The 10,447-nt window shown below is 40.5% G+C and overlaps 2 protein-coding genes across 5 annotated transcripts in view; both read left to right on the top strand.

The window, feature by feature from the left end:
- Positions 1–1,275, top strand: part of pvalb9 (parvalbumin 9) — a 4,275-nt gene extending 3,000 nt beyond the window's left edge. The window contains exons 4-5 of the mRNA XM_032503099.1: positions 45–154; positions 1,004–1,275. Of these exons, the coding sequence (XP_032358990.1) occupies positions 45–154; positions 1,004–1,029 (136 nt within the window). The 3' untranslated portion in view covers positions 1,030–1,275. The remainder of the gene's footprint in view (positions 1–44; positions 155–1,003) is intronic.
- Positions 1,276–1,858: 583 nt separating this feature from the next.
- Positions 1,859–10,447, top strand: part of ccz1 (CCZ1 homolog, vacuolar protein trafficking and biogenesis associated) — an 11,126-nt gene continuing 2,537 nt past the window's right edge. The window contains exons 1-15 of one of the 4 annotated variants that reach the window (XM_032503049.1): positions 1,859–2,023; positions 2,321–2,358; positions 3,189–3,271; positions 3,375–3,471; positions 3,549–3,646; positions 4,423–4,516; positions 4,621–4,701; positions 4,796–4,843; positions 5,377–5,460; positions 6,126–6,301; positions 6,820–6,901; positions 7,316–7,377; positions 9,111–9,222; positions 9,513–9,546; positions 9,664–9,781. In XM_032503049.1, coding sequence (XP_032358940.1) covers positions 3,258–3,271; positions 3,375–3,471; positions 3,549–3,646; positions 4,423–4,516; positions 4,621–4,701; positions 4,796–4,843; positions 5,377–5,460; positions 6,126–6,301; positions 6,820–6,901; positions 7,316–7,377; positions 9,111–9,222; positions 9,513–9,546; positions 9,664–9,781 — 1,100 coding nt within the window. In that variant the 5' untranslated portion in view covers positions 1,859–2,023; positions 2,321–2,358; positions 3,189–3,257. The remainder of the gene's footprint in view (positions 2,024–2,320; positions 2,359–3,188; positions 3,272–3,374; positions 3,472–3,548; positions 3,647–4,422; positions 4,517–4,620; positions 4,702–4,795; positions 4,844–5,376; positions 5,461–6,125; positions 6,302–6,819; positions 6,902–7,315; positions 7,378–9,110; positions 9,223–9,512; positions 9,547–9,663; positions 9,782–10,447) is intronic. The other 3 variants (XM_032503050.1, XM_032503051.1, XM_032503048.1) reach the window with 3 other exon arrangements.

The raw sequence follows: 10,447 nt of genomic DNA, 5'->3' as shown, positions 1-10,447 counted from the left end.
GTGTGTGTGTGTGTGTGTGTGTGTGTGTGTGTGTGTGTGTCTAGGTACTTCCTGCAGAGGTTTGTCCCCGGGGCGCGGACACTGACCGAGGCAGAAATTAAGAACTTCCTCTCAGCAGCTGATGATAACAGTGATGGCAAAATTGGAGCAGAGGGTTGGTATCTGATTTCTCAGATTGGATTCATACAAACTCATGATGCAGGCAGAAATGAACTCATTGGTTGGACTAAATCTCAGTGGGTGTAGTCAGACAACCCGACAGAGAAGAGACAGCCATTTGCATAACTTAGTGGGGAAAGAATGCATCATGGACACAGTAAATCATTCCACAGACCATCTACATTTAAAGAAAGGGGTTTTGAAGTTTGTTTTTGATCCTTTTCTGCCTTTTGCCCTTCAAACCCCCATTTAGCAGCTGTATACTGCAGCACTCAGGCTCCAATGTGGAGAAAATGTGGGGTTTCTGGGGAAAAGTAAGCTTGTTTACTCAATTTTAAAAAGATTACTTCTGCCACTGGAAAGATTATTTTACATAGCCACTACTCTGTTAACTGAAATATAGTGAGATTTGGGAGATCTTAAATCACGCAGCTAAGCTTTTAAGTGATTTGCTCCTCATGCTTAAAAAAAACCCAAAATGTTTGTATATTTAATGTCATCACTGTGCTCTGCCTCAGGCTTCTTTACTTACAGGAAACAGAGGACTGAATACAAGACTGACGAGCATAAGTTGCATTGGCATTGCTCTTCCTGTTTGGTTTAAATACATGTGCATCCATGAGAAAAGGTGGTGTTTTGTTATAATGCTGTGAGCTTCAGCATCAGATGCATAAGCATGTTGTTTCACTTTTATAAGTGTAGAAACCATCTGCATTGCTACCAGAAGTTATGACCTCCAGTGCCTGTCCCAGTTTCGCCTATCGTCAAAATAATGAGCCCAGATTTTGCTATAGCAATTTTGCAGATGATTTACAGCCATTTCAACATGCTTTTCTTCCTCTAGAGTTCCAGACCATGGTCCTGTCGTGAGATTGACAGATGATAATTGGAGCTCGAGTCCTCAGGTCTTCAGTCCTCTCCTCCCCCCTGGAGTCTTCTGATCCCAGCTTCCATTCCCAGTGATTTGCGCAAATTGTTTTTAAATTACCTTTTGTCCATTTAAAGACAACAGACTTTTGTTGTTTTGTGTCTTTCCCCTGTGTTGGTCCATGTTTTAGTTTATGTGCACACAACACCTCTGTCAATAAATGAGACAAATAAACATGTGTGGAAACAATAGATCATCTTTTTGTGCTTATCTCTTCTTAGAATATGTAAGATGGGTAAACAAATGCTTTAAAAATGATTGCTCACATTATAATCTATTTATGTGCAACAATAATGCGTTAATTTGCCATACAAATGAAAGCTGATTCAAGGTTGCAAACCTAATGAATGAGAGCCGGGAATAAAAGCATTGATTTCCGTATTACAGTATTTGATTGGTATTTGATCCTTTGTTTATAAATAAATACTGTATATATCAATGGGATTGATGTGGAAAGATGTGTGGTATAATTTAAACAAAGGAATGAATGTGGAGATTAAAGTAACACATGTCTTCCAAAAGTATAGTATTCGATTTGTTAACAAATCCAAACAAACAGCACAGTGTGCTTTCATTATCCCCATTGTGGAGGAGGATCGAATTGGTCTCAATTGATATTGATCAAGATCAATTCGTTGTTTAGCTGGGTGTGTACAATGAAGACATAATACAGTACAGCTTAAACCAAATATTATTGTATGAAACCACATCATTGCACTCTACTTCCCAGCATGGACTAGGAACCTTTATTTGGCTTGATACCGATTTTACCCGAACATTTGAACATGTGACACCGCGCTGTCAAAAGCAGGAAGTTAAGAATGTGAAGTATGATGCGGCATCTCCTCTCATTGATCTCATTTCCTCATTTATTATTTTTATTTACGCCGTATCTAACCACGAGCGCCCGGACGTGCTGGGTGTGTGCTCTGTAAGGTGAGTATCACCGTCGTGTTGTCTGTTAGCGTCACGGTTCACGGAGTATCCCTCCGCCTGGAACACAACTCTACTGCTAGCAGAGCTAGCTAACGTTAACTAACTAGCTAGCTGCTCAAACTGACCTAGCTAACATCTCTGGTTGCTGACTTTGTAAAAGTTAATGTTAAGAAGTTGTATTGGTGGACTTACAGGGCTCCCAGTTACCACGTGTCTATTATTATTATTATAAGTCATAATTTACAGAAACAGCGAGTGTGTAAACACATTGAGGGGTTTCTTGTCTCCGGTTTTTAGCTCACCTCACAGAGACTTCACCAGCTTAACGACAGCAGGTACGTTGCTAACTTTACAATAAGACAAGTGGACGCAATGGCAGTGACAAAATGTAAAACAAGGAGCAAAGAAACGTAGGCCCTTGACGCAAATGTGAAAGGTATCCAAGCATGGCTATTCAAATAATGTAGCTAGGTTACTGAAGGAAAAAAAAACAAAGCTACTGAACTTTTCCTTTGCTAGCTTACTTGCAAGTTCCTTTTTTAAAACCTGGATAACCCCCTACAGCGTGATTGTTGTGGGTACATTCTGATACGGGTAGGTTTTTGGGCCAGCAAAGCATTAAATAAATGTCTATCATATTATAATGCAATCATAAATCCCAAACGATTAACTTGGTGCATTCTACTGCCGCACGCTATATTCAGTTTCCAGTTTATCAGACACACCTAGCTAAAACTATTTTTTAGGTTTTTAGTTGATGATTTAAGAGCGAACCACATAACACTGCTCAGCAGTATTTACATAGACACATTACATTAAAAATCACCCAGGATAAAAATCCAACGCGTCCATTGGGACCTCTAGAAAAACACATCTCATGCCACAAGAAAAATCAGCACCACAGGACAAGTGCAGACAATACAATCAACATAAAATGCAGTCTAATACAACAGCCCTGCTATAATACCTGGCAATACCCAATCCACCTATAATTGTCGATATGGGGGAACATACTACTGATGTGGCATATCAGATCTGTCTGTACTTGTGTGTGTGTGTGTGTGTGTGTGTGTGTGTGTGTGTGTGTGTGTGTGTGTGTGGACCCTTTCAGATTATTATCTCTAGATTTGTCATGCTACAGTATGTGTGATATAGCTGTCTTCAGTCTTCAGGCACAAGGCATGCTAACCAAACTGTCTTTGGAGCAACGGAAATCCAGACCAAAGTGACCCTAATGCTGATGATTAGGTAAAGCTGACATGAGTGTGATGATGAAAGGCTGACATTGATATCTGGAGAGCTTTAATCTGTTTATCTGTTTCTGTAAGCTTTCTCTTTGTGTCTGTTACAGTCCCAGAATGGCCTCAGGAATGCAAGAGAAACAGTACACGCCATCTCTTCTCAATTTCTTCATTTACAACCCCACATTTGGACCGCGGGAAGGAGAGGTGAGGTTGATTCTTTTGATGAAAAAAAATGGTAAGCACATTTTTCAGCTTTTAATGGAAGTTGTTGTTTTATTAAGGAAGAGAAGAAGATCTTGTTTTACCACCCAAGTGAAGTGGAGAAGAACGAGAAGATACGAAATGTGGGCCTTTGTGAGGCCATTGTACAGTTCACCAGGTAAAGAGTTTAGTACTGTACTTGCAACAGAATCAGAGTATATCTACTAGGGCTGCACAGTATATCAGAAAGCAACTGGCACAACAAACACATGGCAAAAGGCTGTGACATATCACTAACGACACTCAGAGATTTTTTGTGTTGGTCGAAAGAAAATATCAGTCGAAAACTGCACTTGAAAATGTAACTGTCATTCTTTTTTTAACGTGGTCCCTTTTTATATTCAATTCAATATGCAATTTGTTCAATTAAACAATGTTGGAAATGTTTTCTTTTAATTTGTTTTAAATTCAATTTATCCTATTTTAGCAGAATGCTGATAGCAGCAGAAATGCAGAACTGAGTACACTTTAATATCTGTTTATTTATAGCAAGCATTTGCAATATTCAACAATGTTTTTGCATATTTTCCTCATATCGTGCAGCCCTAATGTTTACAGCAGCATTTTCCCTAACAATGTTCTGACTGTGTGGATTTTAGTGTGTTTATTTAGCCTTCTGGAATCATGTTAAGACTTAAGGGCATGAATCTAAAAAGTGTCTTAAATTAAATGAATTTCATGGTTCAGTTTGACAAACTGTGTTATAGAAAACCAAAATGAAAGTGCTGGGGTTTTTTTTAACATAAAGTATAACCAAATAGGGAAATGTTGCAATAAGTGGTCAGATGCACACTGATACAAATCTAATGTCTGTAAAAGCGCAAAATGAAGGGGCCGATCATCCTGTTAGCGCGTGTCTCCTTTCTTTTAACGGCCGTGTCTTCTATCTTCCAGGACGTTCTGTCCAACAAAACCAGCTAAATCCCTGCACACACAGAAGAACCGGCAGTTTTTCTTTGAGCCTGAGGACAATTTCTGGATAGTCATGGTATCTTAAAGGCTTACATGTCATGTTACTTTGTTGACCATCTTTTGTAGTGCAGTGTAATTAAGCTAATCCGTTTTGATCTGCTGTTTAATCTCACTCCCCAGGTGGTTCGAAACCCAATGATCGAGAAACCAAACAAAGATGGCAAACCTCCCACAATAGAATATCAGGAAGAAGAAATACTTGTGAGTACTGAGAGATGCTCATCAACATCTGTATTTCTTTCACTGAATAGCGTCATTTTAAAGTTTCACTTACCATGCCCTTGTTCCTCTTTAGGACACTGTTTATGGTGCAGTAGTGAGGGAATGCTACAGTATGTACAAGGTGAGTTCCACTATGATTTAGACTCTGTCATGCTTCATTTGTCAACATCATTTTCCTCCTCCTCTAAAAGCCATATAATTACACACCTACAGTTAGGCATGCATCATTAATCGTTATAAAATTGCGATTTCGATTTACCATGTTCACGATTAGTTTTTTTTGTTTTTGTTCTCATTTAATTTTACGAGCCGACTGCATCGCAAACGCTCCTACTTTCTCCTGTGTGTTTTAAGCAGACCTAAAATAGGTTTTAAAATGCTCCCGAGCGCTGCAATGCTCTCAATTCTCTTCATTGAAGCTTCTATAAACGCCAATTTGTTTTGTTTTGTCATTGTTAATGCATGCAATAAACCTTTTTAAAAAAAAAAAGATTATGGCAGAGAATGGTGATATCAATATAACCAAGCTAAAAAAATCGTGATTCATATTTTCTTCCGGATTGTGCAGGCCTACCTACAGTACTTCAAACCACCAATGTATAATCCACAAAGAAGAATCATCTTGTAACGCTGATTATTTTCTTTGTGCTGTAGCTCTTCAATGGTACATTTGGCAGAGCAATGGAAGCCGGCGGAGTGGAGCTGCTCATTCAAAAGCTTGAAAAGTTCTTCTACAGGGTAAAAAGCTCGACCGTCCATGATATCCTTATAGTGGATATGTTTTTTTGTTATATAATATCATTTGTTTTTCTTTACATACATAGCTTATATTGACCTTGCTTTTAAAGTAGTATTCATTTAAATGTACACACACGTTAACAGTGAGTCAGTTGAGCCTGAAAGTCAGTTATGTTTTTTTAGAAGGGCTGGTCCCCACTGACCATAGCGGGATGTTCTTTCTTTGTAAATACTCACTGGGGAAAGCTGTTGAAAAGATGTTTGCAGTCATGCCTCCTTTATCTTCTGTCTACATTAGCTGCCTTCACCTAATGCTACAGTCACCTCACTGGTGACTCCTGGCATTAAGCAAAATGATAAAGAATTCATTTCTAAATAGGGAACACCCTTCTTAAGTTAACACAGGCTTCCCTCTCCACTATGTAACCCAAAGACAGAGAAGAAAGCGAGAGGCTGGTGGTGTCAGGTAGCCGGTTGAATGTCAGGAGGACGTGAGAGTCTCCATAGAGCATCAGTCAGAGTTTCTTAATCCTCTGTCTTTATTGCACTGTAAGCAAGCACCTTCTAGGCGGGTAAACTAACCCCTTTCTTCTTTCCTTCTCCCGTGTCTCTGGGCTGTCTCCGGTTATTTATCTGCATCTTTGTGCGTCTGCGTGTGTTTCCAGTATCTGCAGACTCTCCACTTGCAGTCCTGTGACTTGCTGGACGTATTCGGAGGCATCAGCTTCTTCCCTCTGGACAAGATGACTTACCTGAAGATCCAGTCCTTCGTCAACAGAGTGGAGGAGAGCCTCAGTCTCATCAAATACACAGCCTTCCTGTATAACGACCAGCTTATCTGGTACGGACGCTTGTCCAAACTTTGTGTGTGCTCAGCCTTCAAAATCCACCTGTGGTTTTCTAATTCTATGCGTAGGCCACAAACTCATGACACGTATTTGCAACCATACACCAATATCAAATCCCAGCATTGACAGCTATGCACAAATCATGGCATGCTGGGTACACAGATGTGGCTTTAAACACAATCTGCAATCATATTTCCAGTTAATGTGCTCCCTGCCATATCACTTGCCTGTAATTGCACTGACATACACCTGGCTCGGTGTGTAAGCACGGGGGATTACACGGCTTCTAATGAAATGACTGGAGAGCGGTGTGATCTTTCATTGTGAACTGTCACTAGACAAACACGACAACAGAAGAGCCGTTTAATTACAGCCAGGGGACACTAATCTGTGTTACTATCTAGCCCGTGATGCGTAACACACTGAAAAATGCCAAACACAGCCACACCTTTTGGTTTAGCTTTTTGGCAGGGTATGTTGTAAAGGGGTCATTTTGTGGTTGGGTCTGCAGGAGCGGACTGGAACAGGATGACATGAGGATCCTGTACAAGTACCTGACTACCTCGCTGTTCCCCAGACATTCTGAACCAGAGGTAAGGAGGCGGGGGTGCACAAGGGACAGAAAGTAGCTAAAGGAATACTGGGAGACAAATTAAGGGGAGAAAGAAACAAATGAGTAGGGGATATTTGTATAGGGCAGGGAGAAGATCCTCACCTGCGGTCCTTTGCTGCATGTCATTCCCCCTCTCTCTACCCTTTCATGTCTTTCGCTGTTCTGTCAAAAGTAAAGGCTGAAAATGCCCATAAAAATAATCTTAAAAAAAAGAACGGAGTGTGTGCTCCCAATATGATGGTTCTTTTTGATATAAGAATGTAATGTGATCTTTTTGAACGGTTATGATCCAGACAGAGCGAACAAGAACACTGACCTGAATATGAGCTGTGGATATTACTTTTACTCAAACCCTTCCTCCGGCTTTTCTCTCTGTTGTCTTCTCTCCCTTCAGTTGGCTGGCAGGGACTCTCCTCTGAGGCCGGAGGTCGCCGGGAATCTGTTGCACTATGGGAGGTAAGTCTCTGGTCCCATGTTATGTGTACCCACTTCCTTTGCAGAGGGTAGGGTTAAAACCAGAGTCAGGGGAATTAAGTTAATTGGCGCATCAACAGAGCCGGAGCAGCTATCGCTGCACCTTTTGGGGATTCAGTTTCCATGTACATATGTAACAAGAGAAAGTTTGCTGTCTGACAAAACTTGGATCTGCACGATGCTTGAAGTAACTTGTTTCTGAAGGTGAAGTGGAGCTGCTGCAGTAGTCCAAGTCTGACTCCTGGTGACCTATCATGAGACAGGAAACACAGCTTTACAGCTCTAACACACTACAATATAAAAAATACACATTTGATTAAGGCCAAAAAAAATAGAGTCAACTAGGGTAAAGTAAAATGTAAACAGAAAAGATCCATGCAGGCAAAGCTACACAGGAGAGTCACTTGTAAAACACATTGTGGTTCCACCTGATCCTAGGACTCCGGAGTATTACCAGGACAACAGAGAATTCCTTGTTCAATTTGTGTTCTTATCTTTTAGATCAGTCATGAAGGAATTATGGCCCTATAGCCTCTGACCCTTATTTTTTTTTTATAGAACTGACTAAATTCTTTCATGTTTAGCATGCTAATTGCTTGATTAGGTTCAGTTCATGATGCCCATTGTGGCATCACCCTGACCTTTCCTCCAATGACACTGTCAAGCCAAACCTTCCACCTTGAGCAACACTCAGTCCATTACATGGTGGCTAAAAAAAGAACAAAGGGCCTGACTTCCTTGTAGTTTGCTGTATTAGTCAGGATCTGAGGATGCATCTAAAGCTGAAAGGTTATGTCAGTTGGCTGAACGGCAGAAAATTACTTGATTTTAATACTGATGATTTAATAGTCTTCAATCACAATATATTTAATGTCTTTGTTTTTTTAACACATTTGAACACTTGGAAACTTTGATTTCAAATTTTACACTATTTTGTAACATTTTACAGATGAAACACGATGAATCGATAAATTGAGAACATAATCAGCAGATTAAATGATACTGAAAGTAAGCCACAGAAGAATTAGGTTTTAGGCCTTTCCCTTAGTGGTCACCAAATTATTGATAATTTTTTAAAGAAATTTGAAAGTGTACATGAATCCAGCATATTATTATCAAACATAAATCAGCCTATTTGTGAAATGCATTAATGATGTGCTTACTAGCCTATAGGTAAGGTAGTCATTGAGGTGGCCACCCACAGATCCAGTAAATCCTGAGGATTCCTTGTGCCACATGTGTGTTTAACATTAAAACATGATTTATAAAATCATGCCAATATTGTTTTAATAGCCTAGTATCTTTTACACTAAAAAGGTAAAAAGGCTTTAGGCCGCCCACACTCTATTATTTTATACAATCTATGTAGTAGGGGGTCCCTGCTCAGTCTCTCTTTCCGTTAAGGAGTCCCTGGATTTAAAAAGGTTGAAGACTCCTGGTATAAAACATTGAATTCACTTCTCTGAAATTTGCTGAGTGCATCTGTAAAGGGGATAAACTCTTGATATTAATCCCCCGATGGTCGGTCCTCTGACACCACCACCAGGACAAGCTTTTTCACTTCCACTTAGGCTCTTTTTTTTCTTTTCTTTTTTTACTGCGTTACTAGCATCACAGCCTTTCAGGGTCCTTGTGAGCCTCTCAGAAACCTCCTTTTTACTTTCACACTCCTCCTTTGACTATTTACTGAGCCATCTTCTCCTCTGTCACTCCAGGTTTTTGACAGGACCTACCAATCTTAAAGATCCGGAAGCCAAATTCCGATTTCCTAAAATATTTGTCAGCACAGAGGATGGCTATGAGGAGCTGCATCTGATTGTTTATAAGGTAAAGTAAATATGATCTGCTACTTCGTGACAGTCTACAGGCTTAACCATTCATACGGGAGTTTTTTAATGTATTAAAATAGCAGGGAAGTTGTTATTCATTTTTTAGAATGATTTTTATAATCTGTGCTTTATATTGCACTACTCTTTCAAACGATATGGATTTGGGGGATTAGACAGCAGAATTTTAAAATGATGAAGTGCATCCCTTACCCATCATCACATTAAGGTCATGTCTAACCTGTGTGACCCTGATACTGCATTTACCTGAACTGATCTGTTCTTTTCCAGGCCATGAGCGCTGCTGCTTGTTTTATGATCAGCGGTAAGTGTGTTAACTTTCACTTCATTTCCCTTTATTTAGACATTTGCTAAAATATGACTTTTTCTTCAGCTCATGTCCCATAACGACTGACTTTATCTGTCCTCTGTCTCTCTGCAGCCTCCGTGGAGCTGACGAGGGACTTCTGTGAACAGCTGGACGGCTTGGTGGGCCCTCAGCTTACTTTGCTGGCATCTGACATATGTGAACAGTTCACAGTTAACCGCAGGATATCAGGGTCAGTTGAGAATTCCCCCCCCCCCCCCCCCCCCCCCCCCCCCCACACACACACACACACACACATACAAAAACACACACACTTTCCTAACTAACAACTCACCACCACACTGTGACGATGACTTATTTAAGCAATAGCTCACGGCAGGCCGTGGAATATTGCGATTATAGCACGGTTTATGAGCGTTCTTCAGCCGGACCATTTATTTTAGGTGAGGATGTCTGTGAAATCCATGACTTCTTTCTGTCTGTATCATCTTGTCATATAGAAACATGTATTGCCTTAATCAAAAGTTTTGTGCTGCTTATTAAAGTAGCCGTGTTGTTGGTCATCCGTTTACAGTTAACCCTTTGTATGAACTCTGCCTGGCTGTCAGCAATAGTACCATAGCACAGCGACTCTAATACCCTTGGATAACATCAGGGCACTACATAGGGGTAACTCAAGCAGGGGAGCTTCAAAGACTGGCAACCTGGCCCGCTCTCCTTTAACCCCGGCAGTTAGCATCAGATACATCCTCGCCTGAAATCCAAGATCGGAATCCCTTGCCTGGGAAATTTGATTGGCTCCCTTTTAATCACCCTAGTAAAGAATCCACTGAATAAATAATGCTGTCCCAAATTCTTCAGCTGCCAATCAGGTCTGTGTTCTGATTTGGCCTGGGGG

The sequence above is a fragment of the Etheostoma spectabile genome, chromosome 21 (genome assembly GCF_008692095.1).
Source record: "Etheostoma spectabile isolate EspeVRDwgs_2016 chromosome 21, UIUC_Espe_1.0, whole genome shotgun sequence".
Taxonomy (NCBI): Eukaryota; Metazoa; Chordata; class Actinopteri; order Perciformes; family Percidae; genus Etheostoma; species Etheostoma spectabile.
The sequence above is the reverse complement of the archived record's forward strand: the minus strand, read 5'-3'. Positions and strand labels throughout refer to the sequence as shown.